The sequence below is a fragment of the Actinia tenebrosa genome, unplaced genomic scaffold (assembly GCF_029948245.1).
Source record: "Actinia tenebrosa isolate PJP-AT-01 unplaced genomic scaffold, QUT_ActTen_1.0 PGA_scaffold0__85_contigs__length_37466705, whole genome shotgun sequence".
NCBI lineage: Eukaryota > Metazoa > Cnidaria > Anthozoa > Actiniaria > Actiniidae > Actinia > Actinia tenebrosa.
Window position 1 is genome coordinate 1,839,635 of NW_028292569.1, and position 19,701 is coordinate 1,859,335.

Consider the following 19,701-nt stretch of genomic DNA (forward strand, 5'->3'; position numbering starts at 1 on the left):
AGAAAAAGTGACGGCTTCGCTTTTTTCTTCCTTCCTTCCTTTGACCGAGAACTCACTAATTTATTCCCATCAACCACAGCGTGAGGGCAATGTGACAAGAGAAGCGACTGGGTACGAGTCTGGGAAACTTCAACCTCGACTTGGAACTATTTATTCGTGGCACTGAAAAGAATTTTAAAATGGAGTCGGCTAACGCAATTTTTTACCCAATTCAAATCTACTTTTAAAAAAACTTTTCTTTGTGTCTATTATATTTATATATCATATCCATGTTTGTGATTTATTTACATGTAAATATAATGCACAAAGAAAAGTATTACCAGAGATTTTAATTAAGTGAAGCCGATTGTGTTAGCCGAATTGGTCTATAGCTCATATAGGTCTATACCATTCATCTGGCTGCTTTTTTTGGAATGAGGGAGGGGGGGGGGGGGGGGGGAATGGCAGTGAATATGGAAGTGAAAAATATTGATAAATATTCTCTGAACAGACTCGCATACGAAAAACAACCGCGAATAATTCGTACGGGAGTGAAAAATGTTGATAAATATTCTCTGAACAGACTCGCATACGAAAAACAACCGCGAATAATTCGAACGGGAGTGAGAAGCATTGGTAATTATTCGCTGAACAGACTCCCAGTACAAATAACAACCGCGAATAATTCTTACGCGAGTGAAAAATATTGTAAAATATTCGCTAAACAGACTCCCGTACGAGTTATTTGCGATTGTTATTCGTACGGGAGTGAAAAATTAATTAGACAAGACATAGGAATTCAGGGAGGCATGATAAGGGCACGTGCGTTTACTAGAGTAACGACTCAATACGCAAATGAATAGATACGAAGGAAAAGCATGTACAACGAAATACTATTTCAGTTTTTGTAAGTGTGTTTAAAAATATTTAAAATTCAGCCAGCCCGGAAGCTGCAAAGATATGACTAATAAAGAGATCTATCTCTGTATCAACCAACATTTTCCTAGAAAACTTCCTGGGATTTTGCCCTGGAAAACCACAGGCAGCCCAATCTCGGTTTTTGTCTGTACGTTTATTGCGAAAAGTGGAAAGACGAAAGATAGGTAAAGAGAAAAACAGTGACCAACAAACCGGTGGATGTGGTCTTAGTTTCAAAGGTCCTTTCACTGGATGTGATCTAAGCTTCAAAGGTCCTTTCACAGGATGTGATCTTAGCTTCAAAGGTTCTTTCACTGGATGTGATCTTAGTTTCAAAGGTCCTTTCACTGGATGTGATCTTAGCTTCAAAGGTCCTTTCACTGGATGTGATCTTAGCTTCAAAGGTCCTTTCACTGGATGTGATCTTATCTTCAAATGTCCTTTCACTGGATGTGATCTTGGCTTCAAAGGTCCTTTTCACTGGATGTGATCTTAGCTTCAAAGGTCCTTTCACTGGATGTTATATTAGCTTCAAAGGTCCTTTCACTGGATGTTATATTAGCTTCAAAGGTCCTTTCACTGGATGTTATATTAGCTTCAAAGGTCCTTTCACTGGATGTTATATTAGCTTCAAAGGTCCTTTCACTGGATGTTATCTTAGTTTCAAAGGTCCTTTCACGGGATGTGATCTTAGCTTCAAAGGTCCTTTCACTGGATGTGATCTTAGTTTCAAAGGTCCTTTCACTGGATGTGATATTAGCTTCGAAGGGCGTGTACAAATGACCGGCAGCCGGTCAAGGACCTTAGTTAAACTTGGGCATAGTATACTTGGCCTTGAATTTGGAACTGCTGGCCATTTATCCGGGCATTTAGTGTTTTGAAACCCTTGACCGGGAGTCTCCAAATTCGATGCCGGGTATACCATGCACAGGTTTAACTACGAGTCAAATTTGATAAATAAAATATCTTCGATCTTCCTTACAATATATTTAACAAATTCATGATAATATACTTAAAAAAGAAAACTATCTAAATACAGCGGGGTTAGAAGCTACCAACAGACATTTAAGTGAAAAAAAAAAAAAAATCGATTCTACTTTGCCATACTCCCGAGACATCCGCAGAGCTGAGGCGTCGTATGGACTTCGGACCTGACGGCGATTAAATCCTTCTGCCCTTGGTTGTACGAATTACGCAAGAAAATGTTCTAGCCGAAGCATCAGGGGAGAGACCAGCCGGCCCCCAGACCATATCGGCTAATCCCTTGCATCTCTGCCACGCACGGAATCGGTTGAAAATATAATGTAAAAAAGTCTAGTCAATCCGGTGCATTGTTTGCACGGCTATTGTTATGCTGATTCACCTGAAACCGTGGTCCACTGGAAAAAACTTGGGCTTCCGTGACACTGAGTCAAGTCCGGTTAAGCTAAGTCAGTGTCTGGATGGGTGAGCTGGAAGTTATGCCTCCCAAAAAAAATTTTTTTCGTTTGTTTAAATAAATAAAAAGTCGTTTTAGTTTACGTAAAGAAATTGTCGAAAATGTAACTACCCGAAGGCATAGATAACGCAATTTTTCAACAAGGTATCCCTTGTTTAATCGATTAAATACAGTACTACGATCCTATTCAAGCAAAAAATAAATGAATGAATAAATAAAATTAAAAAATAGAAAGAAAAAAAAAAAAAAAAAAAAAAAAAAGAAAGAAAAAGAAAGAAAGTTGTACGAATGCATACAGGTAAAGCAGTAAAAACCACGGTCATATGTTTCAACATATGTGCCTACATCTAGCAACTGTAACGATGTACTACAATCATTATACAAATTAATATTTCTTATAATAACTGGTTTTGAATATATGTGAAAATTAAATGGATAGAACTGTGGTGAAATAATGATAGTTACATTCTAGTTCGTTTCCCGTTCAACCGAATATAAATCATTTATCATTTAATATACTACACAGACTTTAGGAGAGTGTCCACACGACAGCGCGTGCGTGCTTTATTGAACTCATTGGTTACTTATACTGTTACAGGACTAGCAATTAACTGGTTCAAGCTAAAATGAAATAATATAATGGTGACAAATTCATTCATTATAATTAAGTGTTTAAGTGCAGGATTGCCAATATGTATAATGTTAGCATAATAATCAGCTTACTTTACTTTTAACCCCCACATCATAATTTCCTTTATGAACTAATTTCCCTTACATTTATTCATTTATTTTAAAATTTTCACGACGCAGCAAGGCCGTTGAACGCGAATGCCTTATTACACAACCTCAGCTCTTAAGTATTAGCGTCTCTTAATTCCCTAGTGAATCCCCTTGCATTCCAACTGTGCCTATTCGCTAGTTAGTAAACAATGCTAAATACATGTGTGTTGATCATCACAGTGAATGAGCAATCTAAGCGAATGCTGTAAAGAAAGACTTGAAAAAATGATTTCAAGCTTCAACGGGAATCGAACCCATGACCTCCGCGATGCCGGTGCGATGTTCAGTACCAACTGCTGAAGCCAATCCTGTTGGTGAGCGGTCATTTTTGATTTTGAATATAGTACAGATCTATCAAAAGAAATATATAATCTACTAAGGGACACTGTCAATGTTGAATCCTAAAGACTAGTTGGAAACATTTTCTTCTTAATTCTCTTACTCGTAGACCATAAATTATTGGGTTAATAAAGGAAGCTAACTGCACAAATGTCAAACCCCAAGGACGCAAGAATTGAAATACAGAATTTGAGAAACTAGACCCTAATACTTGTTTCAACGAAAAGGTACATAACAATGGAATAAAAGAAACCAAAAAGCAGCCAAGAAGGAGAGCAGCTGTTATGGCTCCTTTGTAGTTTTGTTGCGGGGTGTGTAGATTATTCATGTTGACATTTTGCTGCTGCTGACCTATTTTTCTTTGCCTTCTTATGGCAACAAAAATGCGAACATACCAGTAAACCATTACAATGGTTAAGAATATGCCTGTGCTAATATACAAAATATGGATATACCAAACGTTTATGCCAAAAGCCAGAAGGGCAAACAGCAGTATTGATACAGTCATGTTTAAAGCCCAGATTACTATGGTTGCATAAGTGAGTCTCTTGACTGTGATTCGTGTTGGGTATTGGTATGGATGGATAATGGCTACATATCTCTCGTATGTAACAAGCGCAAGCTGTAGGGAAGTAGTCATCACAAAAAGAAGGTGAGAGAAAATATAAACAATGTTTATATCACAGTTTACGTTGTTTGTTTTTAACTGGGATACTCCTCTCGCTATGAACAAAGGTTGACAAAGTAGTCCTACCAACAAGTCAGCTAAGGCTAAATAAGCCAGAACTATGACACGCTCAATTTGAAGAGACGGATTCTTCCAAACAACGAAAATAATCAGAGCGTTGAAAAATATGGTGAATGGCATCGTGATGAAGTTGACAGTAACGGCCACGAGAGTTGAGACTTTAGCTGCTGCGTCAAACGAGGACGAGTCCAATGATGCTAGTGGTAGCTTGATGGGACACTGGACAAGTGTGGCATTATCTGTAATAGATGTATTCACTGGATCCAAATATGACAAGCTTAAAAAGACATTCATGTTCTTAAATGGCGAGACTCTTGTTTCTTCTTCTGGTGTAGTTCGGCTGTTTTTTTGTTGTTTTTTTTTATCGACAGCAGCCTTTACTTCGCCACAAACGATATTTTCTTGAGAGTGGAGTCATTCAATTGAGAAAAAACCGTAAGGTTAGGGCAAAACGTCGATACATTCGACTGTCTTCAGTGTTCCTTGCATTTTATATACTGTTATATAAGGATATCGTGAAGAATGTGGGATGTTCAGGGCAATATGCGATATTTTGCAGGAAGCTAGGGATTTGGGTGATGTGCGTAATGAACCGAGTGGATGGCTCAAGAAAGAATAAGCCGCACAGAATCATTCACTGTATATAAAAGCAGAATGAAACGGAAGAGGGCAAAATAATTGACTGATAAGGGACAAAAAATAGAATTCAAATGCGCAAAATGTGTTTGCTTAATTGTTTTGTTCGCCTTCTTTCTGACTATTAACAAAATAAATAAAATAGATGGGATATTATACGTATGTATAAAACTGCGCTTCCCAATCTTTAGTTTGACATTGACGGGCTTTAGGGACTGCCATTTCCAGGTCCCATTGCCACGTAGCTTACGTCAAACATATATACCTATTTCAATAAACGTTGTCATCGCCAAAGGCGATAGGCGATAGGTCATTCCGACATAGAAATGGTTTCGTTGAATACAAAGAACATTGAATCGGTCTCAACGCTAAGGTCCATGTTCTTGACGAGAATAAGAAGCAGAAACACAAGTCATTCCTGCTTTTCTTGGATCTTGGAATGACCTATCTCCTATTGCTTTTCGTCTATTGCCTATTGCCTATCGCCTATCGCGATGACAACGTTTTTTGAAATAGGTTTATATACTTTATTTAGCATCATAGACAAATTATAATTTGACATTAAATATATAACAATTTAACATGTTCACAAATGCATGCCATTTAAAATAACCATTAAGGCTAACGTAGGTATATAGTTTAAAAAAAAGACAATAAAATATAATATGAAAAAAAGTTATAAAACGACTGATTCTTATTTTCACAGCACTGATTATTTCCATAAGCACCTTGTCAAACTTTACCAATAAAACTTGTCTGGTTGTGCGTTTTATCTCGTGCGCATCTATCTTAGCTTCAAAGGTCCTTTCACTGGATGTGATCTTAGCTTCAAAGGTCCTTTCACTGGATGTGATCTTGGCTTCAAAGGTCCTTTTCACTGGATGTGATCTTAGTTTCAAAGGTCCTTTCACTGGATGTGATCTTGGCTTCAAAGGTCCTTTCACTGGATGTGATCTTAGCTTCAAAGGTCCTTTCACTGGATGTGATCTTAACTTCAAAGGTCCTTTCACTGGATGTGATCTTAGCTTCAAAGGTCCTTTCACTAGATGTGTTCTTAGCTTCAAAGGTCCTTTCACTAGATGTGATCTAAGCTTTAAAGGTCCTTTCACTGGATGTGATCTTAGCTTCAAAGGTCCTTTCACTGGATGTGATCTTAGCTTCAAAGGTCCTTTCACTGGATGTGATCTTAACTTCAAAGGTCCTTTCACTGGATGTGATCTTGGCTTCAAAGGTCCTTTCACTGGATGTGATCTTGGCTTCAAAGGTCCTTTCACTGGATGTGATCTTGGCTTCAAAGGTCCTTTCACTGGATGTGATCTTAACTTCAAAGGTCCTTTCACTGGATGTAATCTAAGCTCCAAAGGTCCTTTCACGGGATGTGATCTTAGCTTCAAAGGTCCTTTCACTGGATGTGATCTTAGCTTCAAAGGTCCTTTCACTGGATGTGATCTTAACTTCAAAGGTCCTTTCACTGGATGTGATCTTGGCTTCAAAGGTCCTTTCACTGGATGTGATCTTGGCTTCAAAGGTCCTTTCACTGGATGTGATCTTGGCTTCAAAGGTCCTTTCACTGGATGTGATCTTAGCTTCAAAGGTCCTTTCACTGGATGTGATCTTGGCTCCAAAGGTCCTTTCACTGGATGTGATCTTAGCTTCAAAGGTCCTTTCACTGGATGTGATCTTAGCTTCAAAGGTCCTTTCACGGGATGTGATCTTGGCTTCAAAGGTCCTTTCACTGGATGTGATCTTGGCTTCAAAGGTCCTTTCACTGGATGTGATCTTAGCTTCAAAGGTCCTTTCACTGGATGTGATCTTGGCTTCAAAGGTCCTTTCACTGGATGTGATCTTAGCTTCAAAGGTCCTTTCACTGGATGTGATCTTAGCTTCAAAGGTCCTTTCACGGGATGTGATATTAGCTTCAAAGGTCCTTTCACTGGATGTGATCTTGGCTTCAAAGGGCGTGTATAAATGACCGGCAGCCGGTCAAGAACCTTAGTTAAACTTGGGAATAGTATACTTGGCCTTGAATTTGGAACTGCTAGCCATTTCCTCGAACGCGCCGTTAATATGCCTATGCATACCTCGGGCCTGCGGCCCTCGGGATGTATATGGCTTATTATGCCTCCGTTCTCGGTAATTAAGAGAAAATAGTTTTACTGTCGTGTACTTTTGAGTGTTGTGATCTTCCGCCTTCTGTCGATGTAATATTTAAGAGAAAATAAGCTTATCAATCAAGGTGTCCTTTTGAGTGTTGTGATCTTCGTAAAACTCCGGGTATTTCGCACTCCTTCACACGCTTCAGAAGTACGCCTTCTGTCGATGTAATATCTAAGAAAAGATAATTTTACTCTGGTTCAACGAGGACCGTGAGATTCGACGTACGATAGCGCTACTACATGAAAGAAAAGGGAGTAACAAAATAATACGATTTCTCCATTCCATATACTACTTATGTTTATTCGGGATCCGGTGTTTAATCGATTAAATACAGTACTACGATCGTATTCAGGCAAAAATAATGAAAAAAGAAAAAAAAAAAAAGAGATTTGTAGGAATGCATACAGGTACAGCAGTAAAAACCACGTTCGTTTCAACATATAATGTGCCTAGATCTAGTAATTGTAACGATGAACAGCACTCATTATACAAATTAATATTTCTTACACTAACTGGTTTTGAATATAGTACAGCTCTATCAAAAGAAATATATAATCTACTAAGGGACATTGTCAATGTTGAATCCTAAAGACTAGTTGGAAACATTTTTCTCTTAATTCTCTTACTCGTAGACCATAAATTATTGGGTTAATAAAGGAAACTAACTGGACAAATGTCAAACCCCAAGGACGCAAGAAAAGAAATACAGAATTTGAGAAACCAGACCCTAATACTTGTTTCAACGAAAAGGTACAAAACAATGGAATAAAAGGAACCAAAAAGCAGCCAAGAAGGAGAGCAGCTGTTATGGTTCCTTTGTAGTTTTGTTGCGGGGTGTGTAGATTATTCATGTTGACATTTTGCTGCTGTTGACCTATTTTTCTTTGCCTTCTTATGGCAACAAAAATGCGAACATACCAGTAAACCATTGCACTTGTTAAGAATATGCCTAAGGGAATATACAAAATATCGATATACCAAATGTCTTCACCAAAAGCCAGAAGGGCAAACAGCAGTATTGATACAGTCATGTTTAAAGACCAGATTACTATGGTTGCATAAGTGAGTCTCTTGACTGTGATTCGTGTTGGGTATTGGTATGGATGGATAATGGCTACATATCTCTCGTATGTAACAAGCGCAAGCTGTAGGGAAGTAGTCATCACAAAAAGAAGGTGAGAGAAAATATAAACAATGTTTATATCACAGTTTACGTTGTTTGTTTTTAACTGGGATACTCCTCTCGCTATGAACAAAGGTTGACAAAGTAGTCCTACCAACAAGTCAGCTAAGGCTAAATAAGCCAGAACTATGACACGCTCAATTTGAAGAGACGGATTCTTCCAAACAACGAAAATAATCAGAGCGTTGAAAAGTATGGCGAATGGCATCGTGATGAAGTTGACAGTAACGGCCAGGAGAGTTGAGACTTTAGCTACTGCGTCAAACGAGGACGAGTCCAATGATGCTAGTGGTAGCTTGATGGGACACTGGACAAGTGTGGCATTATCTGTAATAGATGTATTTACTTGATCCAAATATGACAAGCTTAAAAAGACATTCATGTTGTTAAATGGCGCTTCTTCTTGTGTAGTTGGGCTGTTTTCTAGTTTTATCGCCAGCAGCCTTTACTTTGCCACAAACGATATTTTCTTTACTGTGATGTCGTTAAATGGCGAGACTCTTGTTTCTTCTTCTGGTGTAGTTCGGCTGTTTTCTAGTTTTATCGCCAGCAGCCTTTGCTTTGCCACAAACGATATTTTCCCTAGGGTGGAGTGGTAGTTCAACTGAGCCGGGGAAGCCGTAATGTTAGGATAAAGCTTCGATACATTTGACAATTTAATCGTCAGTCGGTTCTTGTATGTGATAGCCAGTTATATAAGGATATCGTGAAGAATGTGGGATGTTAAATGCGATATTTTTCAGGAAGCTAGGGATTTGGGTGATGTGCGTAATGAACCGAATAGATGGCTCAAGAAAGAATAAGCCGCTCAGAATCATTCAATGTATATAAAAACAGAATGAAACGGAAGAGGGCAAAATAATTGACTGAAAAGGACAAAAAATAGTATTCAAACGCGGTAAAATATTTTCCCCTAATTATTTTGTTCGCCGACCCTTCTGATATATTAACGAAATAAATAAAATAAATGGGACATTTTATAGAACACATTATACAATACATAGCTGCGCTTCCCAATCTTTTGTTTGTCAGTGGAGGGCTTTACGGAGAGCTATATCCAGGCCCCACATATACTTTATTTAACATAGAAAAATTATAATTGATATTGAATATTTATAGCAAATTAACAAGTTCACAAATGCATGCTATTTACGATAACAATTAAGGATAACCTAGGTAAATAGTTAAAATGAAAGAAGAAAACAAAATAAAATAAGAAAAAAAGTTATAAAACGATTGATTCTTATTTTCACAGCACTGATTATTTACCTAAGCACCTTGTCAAACTTTACCAGTAAAATTTGTATGGTCGTGGGTTTTATCTCGTGCGCATCTTTTTCAGGTGGCCGAAGTCCTAGCCGAAAGGATTAATCGTAACAATTTAGAAAATTACCAGCATAGTTTATGTTGAGTTTGTGATGATTTTTATCAGCGATAATAGATAAACTAAAGATGTTAGGTTCAAACGTGATGATACAAGACGAACATTCGAAAAGTTTTTTTTAAAACACGAAATACATATAGGTCAGTAAAAAAGAAGAAGGATCTATTCTTGGCTGGCAGCCAACTTAATTGTTATAATAATCGGAGCGTTTTAAAAAAATCCCATTCCAGGCAACGTGACAGTTTTCTTTGAATAAGATTTTTTGCTTGAGTTCACTTCTTCTCATGCGCAACCATTAAACAAGAAATGTACTCTGTGGAACGACACCACATTGTCTAAAAAATTTCTCCCAACCTGAATTGAAGGTCTATTTGCCTTCATAATAATGGCCACGTGTAATGGCCTCGATAAACATTACATTGGAAACAGCAGAAGTTTAGAAAATGCTTCAATTTATGTAAGGTAATATTCATTTCCAAGGCCTTCAAAACTGCTGCGTTAGTTTATTTCCATCAGAGCAGTGCAGAAAACAATTAAAAAGTCCGAATCAGTGAGTTTTCATATTTTGAGAGAATGAACAATTGATGGAAAAAAGGAAAAAAAGAAAAAAGAGGAAACGCAGTTTTAACGGAATTCGAAATAAAGCAAAATTCCACTAAGAATCCAGTCTTCACCAAACATTACATTGATAGATGTACGCTGTTCATAGCCTTCTCCACAGGCGTGTCTTTGCTCTTTTCTCTCTCTTTTCCCATACTGGGCTTCCTGTGTTTGCTGATAGTTGACCAAACGGGACTAGTACCCAAGTAACCACTTTTCTTTCCCTCCCCTGCTCGCCTTAGTCCTCCTCGTATTCACCCCATCCCTCTCGAACAGCAGCAAAACCCTAGCGATCGAGTAGCCTGCGGAGGAGGCTACGCTGTTCAACTAATGTTTTCCTCTTTTGATAGTTAGGTACAAGGACGTAAGAACCTTGTTCTTTACCTCTACAGCAAAAATCCAAAAACGTCATTAATCAGAATTCTTTACAAAAAGAAACTAAAAAAAAAAAATTGTCTAACAGTATCACGCTGAATTGTCCTAATTGCGCAATGTTTTTTAGATGCATGTTTTCTCTATCTAAACTGATATACATAATTGTGAATTATTCTGAAAACCATATAGTTACAATACTCATATTATGTCATGTTTTCATCCGTCGGTCCGTTAGTCCTGTTACTTGCTTGCTTGTTTCCTTGTCTCTTGTTTCTTAATTTGGTGGTGCTATTCGGTTATTACGAGGTTTCCTGCAAGAAACGATATCCTTAAGACAACGACGAAAGTTCTCGCTCTGAAAGGAGTAAATAAATGGATTGATGGCCGAGTTGAATAGGACCATTATGGAGCCAGTGGCCGACATACCACTAATGGGGAAAGCAACGTTATCGTGCAAAGTTGCGTAGAGTAGGAGAGTAGGAATCCAGCACACAAGGAAAACAACACTGACAATGACCACCATCTTGGTTACTCTCTTCCTTGACTTCAACACGGCTAGTTGTGTACCTTGTACTTGGTTTTTCTTGAACCAAAGAGAGTAAATGACTCTGCTGTAAAAAACAAACATGATGGCAAGAGGCGCAAATCCTGCTGCTGTAAACCAGAGAAAACTGAATGCCTTCTGAAGCCATGATAGCTCTCTCGGCCATTCTTCAATACATCTCTTCTTTTCTTGATCGTGGTTTGATCGTTGTCCGAACATTGGTGCATTGAGAGCCGAGGCGAAAAGCCAAGATGTAACAACAATGCGTCCGACTTTCTTACAATTCAGCCTCAATCTGGCAGAATATGGATGCATGACTGCAAAGTATCTTTCAAAACAAATTGCAGCCAAAGAAAAGACAGAGGCAGCACCACCTACCCACGTCATGTTCCCAATAGATAAAACTTCGCAGAATATCTGACCTTTGCTTCCATCGGGTAGAGCAATAAAATACTGAAGAATTGAGCGAGGTACCAAAAATATCCCCACGATCATATCAGCCACAGCAAGGTTGACGAGGAGGTAGTTCATTGGTGATTTCATGGATTTATTGGTCAGAATGATCAGTATAACCAGGGTGTTTCCTATCATGTCCGTCAAAATAAGAATCCAAAACGTTATAGGAAATACAATGTTAGCGACATATTCTGACATTATAGAACCTGTTCGACCTTAATTCAGTATTGTAGATTCTTAATCAAATTGCTCTGGTTAGCAGTAGTATAGATAGTTTAACGCGATGCAATAGCTTCTTAGAATTCTACACGAAAACAGAAGTATATGAAGCGTCCATCTCAGTGAATTACATTTGGAAGCAAAGGACGAAATCTCAACTAATTTATAATACGATTTGCTTGTAAAGGTGTCTTCTTGAAGTTTGAATTTCCCATATTACTCTTAATAATTTGGTAAAATCCAATCCATGCTCAAAATTCCATCTCGGCCTGCGATTAAGCATTTATTGGTTAGCAACTAACAGCTGCCTTCCAAATGGTTAGCTAGTTGTTTGTCAGAGAGTGTACTCAAAGGCATTATATCTATTTTTTCCTTAGAAAAACTATTCTTCAGCGATTTTATTTGCCTGGTTTTTTTTTTACGTCATGACAATTTCCACAATTGCTGTGAATGGAGAGAAACCTCTAATTTTATATCCCCTAATCATGAAAACCTGTCAGGTTCAAATAAGCTCTACTGTAAACAAGTTTTCATTTGAAGCGTAGAGCTCAAAATTTCTGAATTCTGATTGGCTAAATAACATAGTATGGCAAATTAGCAGGATGACGTACGAAAACATCCAAATCAAGTTGCATCTGTTTTATTGGCAAAGATGGATTAAAATGGGCGACTTTTATTTAACTTCTGAATAAATGCCTGCAAAAATGACAGTTGTCTTTGAAAAAAAAGAAAGATATTTGTTGAGTAAAGCTAATTATATGAATACCACGTGACGGACAGTAATTAAAAAGAAAGTAGTTGAAAAGCTGAATGCTTTGATCAATGCCAGTCATCGCTGTGATTGGCTAAAAGGAAATGTGGCTTATTTATTTGTGGGCAAAGCTAATCATGTAGCTTCCAACCAATAAAATAGATTGGAAGAAAGTGATAAGAAAAGAGCAGCTGAGCTACAAAGACTTAGAGGGAAAATAATAATAATGATGATAATAGTAATAATAATAATAATAACAATAATAATAATAATAATAATTTATTTCTTGAAAAACGCATAACTACCAAGTCTCGATGCTTTTTACAGGTATTGGGAAAAATAAAATAGAAATATATAGAAAATATATTCATATATATTCAAGCACCTAAGGGATTTAGTCGATTCTTGCAAGTTTTTCTGCAGCAAAGAAGTTTCCTCAATTCACGACGAAAATTCTCGCTTTGAAGTGAATAGATAAATGGATTTATGGCCGAGCTGCACAGAACCAGTATGGAAAGCACTTGGATGATGTCTGTCATAGGAATATCTACGACATGCACATGATGCTCGATAAGTACATAGAAAGTGAGAGTAGGAAACCAAGTTAGGAAGTATACAACACTGACAGTGACCATCATCTTGGTTACTCTCTTTCTTGACTTCAACACGGCTAGTTGTGTACCTTGTACTTGGTTTTTCTTGAACCAAAGAGAGTAAATGACTCTGTTGTACAAAACGAACATGATGGCAAGAGGCGCAAATCCTGCTGCTGTAAACCAGAGTAGGCTGAATGCCTTAGAAAGCCATGATGGCTGTCTTGGCCACTCTTGAATACATTTTTCCTTTTCTTGGTCGTAGTCCATTACTACGAAAAGTGAGGAAACCAGAATTGAAGCGAAAATCCACGACGCCATAATAATGCGTTTCGCAATGTGAAATGTAAGCTTCAGCCTTACAGAATAAGGATACATGACAGCAAGGAATCTTTCGAAGCAAATCGCCATTAGAGAGAAGACAGATGCAGCACCTCCAATCCAGGCGAAGTTCCCAGAAATAAAAACTTTGCAGATTATCTTACCTTCGATGCCAACGGGATGGGGAAGTAAGTATTGGAAAATCGCCTTTGGTATGACGAAGGCACCTACCATGATGTCTGCTACAGCAAGGTTGAACAGGAGGTAGTTGATTGGCGATTTCATGGATTTATTTGTCAGAATGATCAGTATAACCAGGGTGTTTCCTATCAGGTCCGTCAGAACAAGAATAGAAGAGACGGTTGGAATAACAACTTTGGAGAAAGAGCCAGTCATGATTGTCAGTTGAATTAGCTTGAATCCGTTGCTATTGAGAGCACCTCTTGTAATAATTGAACTACCCTTTACAACAGAATCACCATCACTGCTAGGTGTGATACAAAAGGTGTTGGCTTAATTTATTCACATTTTACTAGATTATTGGTGACTTATTAATTGGAACATCCGGATTTCACCATTTCTTCAGGTAATACGTATATTGATATTAATTTTCAAGAATCGCTCACCTTGAAAGAAATGACAATAAGTAAATAATTAATTTTCTTTCTTCAAGGTATGACCCGATTTATTTGTTCGTTTGTGCTCTTCTTCCGACATCTGCGTTAAAATTATTCAAGTTTAATTAGCGTGGACACACTAACTGCATCAGACCATCTCGACTAATTAAAAAAACATTTTGATTTAAAAAAAAGACAACGAAAAACAAAAAGAAAAAAAACCAAAAAAAAAACCAAAAACAACAACAACGAAAATAAAAGACAAAAAAACAAAACAAAACAAAAAACAAAACAAAACAAAAAAACAAAAAACAAAAAACAAAAAAACAAAAAAAAAAAAAAAAAAAAAACCAAAAAAAAAAAAACAAACAAAAAAAAAACAAAACAAAAACGAAACAAAACAAAACAAAACAAAACAAAAAAATAATATTAAAATAAAACAAAACAAAACAACAACAACAAAAAAAAAAAAAAAAAAAAAAAAAAAAAAAAAAAAAAAAGAAAGAACCGACAAACCTCATGCTTAGTTTAGGGGCTCCTATTAGATTTAAGCTTTCAACGCTCAACTGTATTAAATTCAGAATCCCAATCAAGTGTTTTAGAGTCAAATTAGTGTTTGCCTTTGCGGAAGAGAGAGTCCCAGGGGCATCCTAGAGAAAATCCTCAATGCATAGAAGATTTAAGTAATCTATCAAACACAAAACCTAAAAATGATGACAAATAAACCCAAATGCCTGCTATGACATCACGCTCATTAGCATACTGGAAGTATAAACCTTGATATCTCCAAGATGCATCACTCAAATCATATAAAAATATTTGACTATTTAACTTTTAACTTCATGTAGAATCAATGGTGAAAACATTGAGTTAGGGGTTATAGGCACTTTAACCAACTTCGAGGTGTTTTAGAGGATGAAACACTCTTTCAAGTGCTTGAAATGGCTTCTCAAGCATTTGATAATTCTTGGAAAAATTCGAAGCATACGTTTCATGTTAAATTAAGATCACATTTTCAAACCTCCTTCACGCTAGTGATTTTCTTTGTTCTGTCCTCAAGAATTATTGATGAGTTTGAGAACCAACAATATCCCTTCTCGCATGTGACAGAGTCCAGATTTCAGCCCACTACCAAAGCAGTGAAAGGTAGTAATCATCAATGATTGCGTCTATGGTCATCAATTGTTCCTCCAGAATTATCATTATTAAATCTTTTAAAGACACTGATTTTACTCGTGTTTATTAAGTTTCAAATTAAGAACAAACACGCTGCCTTTAATCTTACTTAAAATCCAACCACGCCCTATTTCTATTGTTAGATGTCGGGTTTGAATTTCGATGGAACAACCTATATTTAGTGTAGATTTAAAGTTGGGTACGGCATTGAAATCAAAACGGGACAGGTTTTCCATCGAAATTCAAACTCAACATCAAACAATAGAAATAGGGTGTGGTTGGTTTCTAAACCAGTTAGAACGCACATGCTCGGGTTTGCATTGAAATTTAAGGCCTCCACTCGGACCTCGATCTTGAATTTCAATGCGACAAACCCTCACACTAGCTTTTTCTAACCTTTATTTAACCCGCCCATGATAATACACTGAAAATATATTAATAAAAGTGGAAAGAAATGTCCTTTGTTTACAAATAGACTTTGAATACTTTGAGATACCGCCGTGTTGTCCAACTTTAAATTACTTAAATTTTAAATTACTGAGCGTATTTAAACCAATCCATCCGGTTGGAAATTCCTTTACTAATGCTAAGAAAAAAGCGGGAAACATTGACTTACGACAAATGTTTCACGCGTCTACCGGAAGAGCAGAAAATGGCAGGAAAAGTTTATTACCTCAATCGGAAGCCAGACCAAGTTTCCCGGAACTTTCCGAAGGTAACAATACACATCATTTGTTTTTCCAACCGGAAATTCAGGTTATCAGGTTAACTGGAAAGTGTCCCAGTATTCAGTTCAGTGTATAAGACAAATATTGCTGCATTTGATGCATGGTCGAGCAGCCAGTTATATTGATGGGTTGCAAGCTTTCCCAAGAGAGTTAAAAGACAAAAACATGGCGGCCATTGTGGTACCGTTAACAATGGATGCTAATAGAAATCTTATGTTAAATGGAACCAACATGGCCGCGATGACGTAACGTGACAACGAAGAATTTGCTATCTACTTCAAGTCGAAGTAGATGCCCCAAATATTCCTGTTGCCAAAATTACGACCCGACAGTGTTTCTGCAACATCCACCCTCTAAACATGCCTTAACATAATACTCCAGTTTCGAGTTCTTTGTTACTCAGGGTTAGCCTCGATTTTGGGAAAAATATTCATGTGTTTCAGTAAAGTTCCGTGGAATTTCAAATTGTTTGTATTGTTAATCATGACGTGCATTCTAAAATTTACCGTTGGTATTTGTGAATATTTTGAAGTTAAAATGTGGCTAACCCTGAGTGAGTCTGTAATCAAGGAACACAGCTGTAATATAGAACTCGAAAATGGTCTATTAATCACTGCAAAAGCTCTAAACATTTATCAATGCACCATCAGCATCAGCAACATTTACAAGGAACTGATATTTGGAAGAAGACTTGACCGGTTTGAGCGAATTTTTTTTACGGCGCAGCACTACGAACCCGATTAACATCAACAGTGCAATTAACCCTATGACCACGATTGGTATGGTAACTATAGTTCCAGGCGACATCGAGTCTTCTGTTGACTCTGAAGAGGAAGACTTGGTATGGGATTCCAACCGTTTACTTGAAGCCTTCAAATTCTCAGGGGCGTCTTCATCAATGAGTGTTTTTGGCATAGACTTGGTCAGCGTACTACAAAGATAAAGATGAGTATTTAAGCAGGAAGGAAAAAGGAAATTAGGTAGGAGTTGTCTCTTGCAGTATTTAGATAAATAATAAATAACTCCTTCCTTCTTTCCTTCCTTCCTTCCTTCCTTCCTTCCTTCCTTCCTTCCTTCCTTCCTTCCTTCCTTCCTTCCTTCCTTCCTTCCTTCCTTCCTTCCTTCCTTCCTTCCTTTCTTCCTTCCTATATTCATTCATTCGCTTTATCTTTTGCATTTTTAATTTTTTTTCTTCATCTATTTCGCGATTCCTCACCCTTTTTTCGCCAAAATCCAATTCAAGGACTTCTGATCTTTAAACCAAACTTTTCCCGTATCATCGTTAACTATGGTAAGCGGTATCGTAATATTGTGGTTCATCTTCGGCAGTGGTCGGAACGGTGGTCGTCTGATGGTCGGAAGGGCATGTACTGACAGTGAATTGGCTTTCACACAATAGTTGATCTCACAGTCCTCGTCTATGATGGCCAAGTGTTGGGAGTACCCCGTGGGGCAGCGCTTGGGCCAGCTGGAGGGCGTAGCATTGTTCAAGAGCGAAATGGCTAATCCTACACATTCAGAAAGATATTTGTAATTTTTCATTAGCATTAATTATTCTCGTATAAAAAAAGAAATCAAAAACAAAATTTGATGGATTAAATAATAGGCTTGACAATACAATTGCATACAGTTGTCCTTAAGTAAACAACATGGAAAAGAAAAACGATCAAAACTGTATCCATACCTTTCGTATCACCGGATCCGGCATTCTTCAGTGCCAGAGGATTGCCAGCACTACAGCTGAAGAATCCAGCAAACCGTAAAGAATATTGAGCAGCCAGTTCGTAGTCGTCACTGATACACACGTACATCCCTTCAGGGCCGAACCGCTGGGGGTAGAACTTGGGAGGACAACTGGCTGTCCCTGTGACTGGGTTCATCGCTATCTTGGTGTATAAACCACCGAACAAGTAACCTGAGTGATCCTTTGCAGCGCCTGCATGGAATGAAATGTTAATTTCATCGATGAATATATTTTCTATACATTAAATATCTATTTTGTCTCACCTGTAGCAACACACCAATATGCGTTCCATTTGGCGTAACCACATTCGTCATGGCAACTCTTAAATATCCACCAACCATGGCACTTTTGGTGGCACGTGTTTGGTGTGCGCCCTTGGTGAAATAGGACAGCTTTGTATCCATCAGGGCATGCGTAGTCTTTCTTCTTAGGGTTTTTCTGTTGGAATGTACCACAAGGGTTGCTGCTTGGGCTTCCTGTGGTTTGAAGTGTTTTTTGAATATAGGATCATAAAACGTTTTATGAAGAAAATTAGGGGAAAACGTATCAAAAATACAAAAACAGCTAAAAATAATTGATGCAGTTTTATTCATAAACTGACGGTTGCGTGACAACATTACAAAACATAATATTTGTAACGCAATATTTTCAATGAAATATGTATTTATATACAAAATAAAATACATTTAGTACCTGATATGGAGCAAGTCTGATAAACACCACCAAATGTAAAGTTAGTATAAGGAGCCTTACAGGAATGATCGTCTAGAACCGCTTGGAAGTTGAAGTTTGGTGAGCTGGCATCTGTGCAGCCCTTGATACTATTGTGTTTGTAATAACTCTTGATGGATTTCAGCACAAACCGACTAAGGTCCCGTGTAAGAGACTCGGGAAGTTCCGGCAAGGCCTCGGGTGTGATAGCATAGTGTAGCGGATCCCCAGATCTGTCAATAGCAACTAAGTTATTTGCTAGACCATCTTCCCATTGGCTGATAGAGAAGTTGGCTCGATAAGGTGGTCCTCCATAGGTGTAAATTTTCGACTGAACAATATTCTTTCTGAAAGCATCTAGATCTTTCTTATCAGCTTTTTTATCATACGATGCCCGAAAACTTGGACCAAATAAGCCAAAGAAAGATGCACTCGCCGAAGCAGTTATTTTACTCTTGTCACTATTAAATGTAGCAGCGTAGGTCGATTTGACTTGATCAATTTTAGCCAGAATCGCTCCAGCATCGACACTCGTAACATAGTGAGTCCCATAATCTCGTACAAGTAAGTCAGCCATGTATCGAGCCATAGCCGTGTTATTACACTGTAAATTAGAAGCGATATCGAGCAACCTTGACTTGAAGTCTGGGTGTAACTGCATATCAGGTTGTGCTTTGACAGTGTAAAACTTGTATCTGAGCTGCACTCTAGTCGTGACTGCCTTGTCTTCTACTTGATGTTTCTTGACCGATTCGTATTCTTTTGAGAATTTTCCGCCGAGTCCGAAGCCGAAAATAGACCCATGTGCTCCTGTGTTAATTGAATTCGAAGTCATTGAAGAATAATTATTCCAGTGATCGAAATATTCCGAATTTAAGACCACGTTGCTTTTCTTCAAAGGCACAACAAAAGTGTTATCTGGAATCAAGTATTTCCCATCTTCGCTCGTCAAACACTGAGAATAATTCTTCCAAACTACCATTCCCATGTTGAGATCTCTTAGATCGTCCCAGCCTGTTCCAGGGAGAACCTCCATACGAAGCAGATTCTTCTTTTCGTTCCTTTGAAGACAGCATCTGTGATCGCCTACGACAATTTTGCAAAGCATCGGAGCGTTGACTGTAAGCCTCTTCGCAAAAGGTTTTTGAAGGCCATTTTCATGTTGATTAAGAGCTAAAACAAATGCTATTTTACCAAGAATTAGGGTAAACGAGAGAATTGCTTGAGTCGACTTCATTTTGTAACGATATGAGTCATAAAAATCCCCATTATCTTATTAGTAGGGGAAAAAACCCAAACAACAG

General features: G+C 37.7%; 3 protein-coding genes across 3 annotated transcripts; all 3 read right to left on the reverse strand.

Moving 5' to 3' along the window:
- Positions 1–10,769: 10,769 nt before the first annotated feature.
- On the reverse strand, positions 10,770–11,735 carry LOC148913187 (allatostatin-A receptor-like). Its single transcript, XM_089025986.1, has one exon. The coding sequence runs from the start codon at positions 11,733–11,735 to the stop codon at positions 10,812–10,814; it is 924 nt and encodes a 307-aa protein (XP_088882112.1). The 3' UTR covers positions 10,770–10,811.
- Positions 11,736–12,884: 1,149 nt separating this feature from the next.
- Positions 12,885–13,817, reverse strand: LOC116307188 (neuropeptide FF receptor 2-like). The gene has a single exon (XM_031717334.1). The coding sequence runs from the start codon at positions 13,815–13,817 to the stop codon at positions 12,885–12,887; it is 933 nt and encodes a 310-aa protein (XP_031573194.1).
- A 1,445-nt stretch (positions 13,818–15,262) lies between these two features.
- LOC116291834 (macrophage-expressed gene 1 protein-like) lies at positions 15,263–19,701 on the reverse strand. The gene is made up of 5 exons (XM_089025697.1): positions 18,380–19,701; positions 17,950–18,162; positions 17,627–17,878; positions 17,159–17,450; positions 15,263–16,873 (listed from the first exon to the last, which is right to left on the reverse strand). Exons 1-5 carry the CDS (start codon positions 19,632–19,634, stop codon positions 16,567–16,569), a joined length of 2,319 nt encoding a protein of 772 aa, XP_088881823.1. The 5' UTR covers positions 19,635–19,701; the 3' UTR covers positions 15,263–16,566.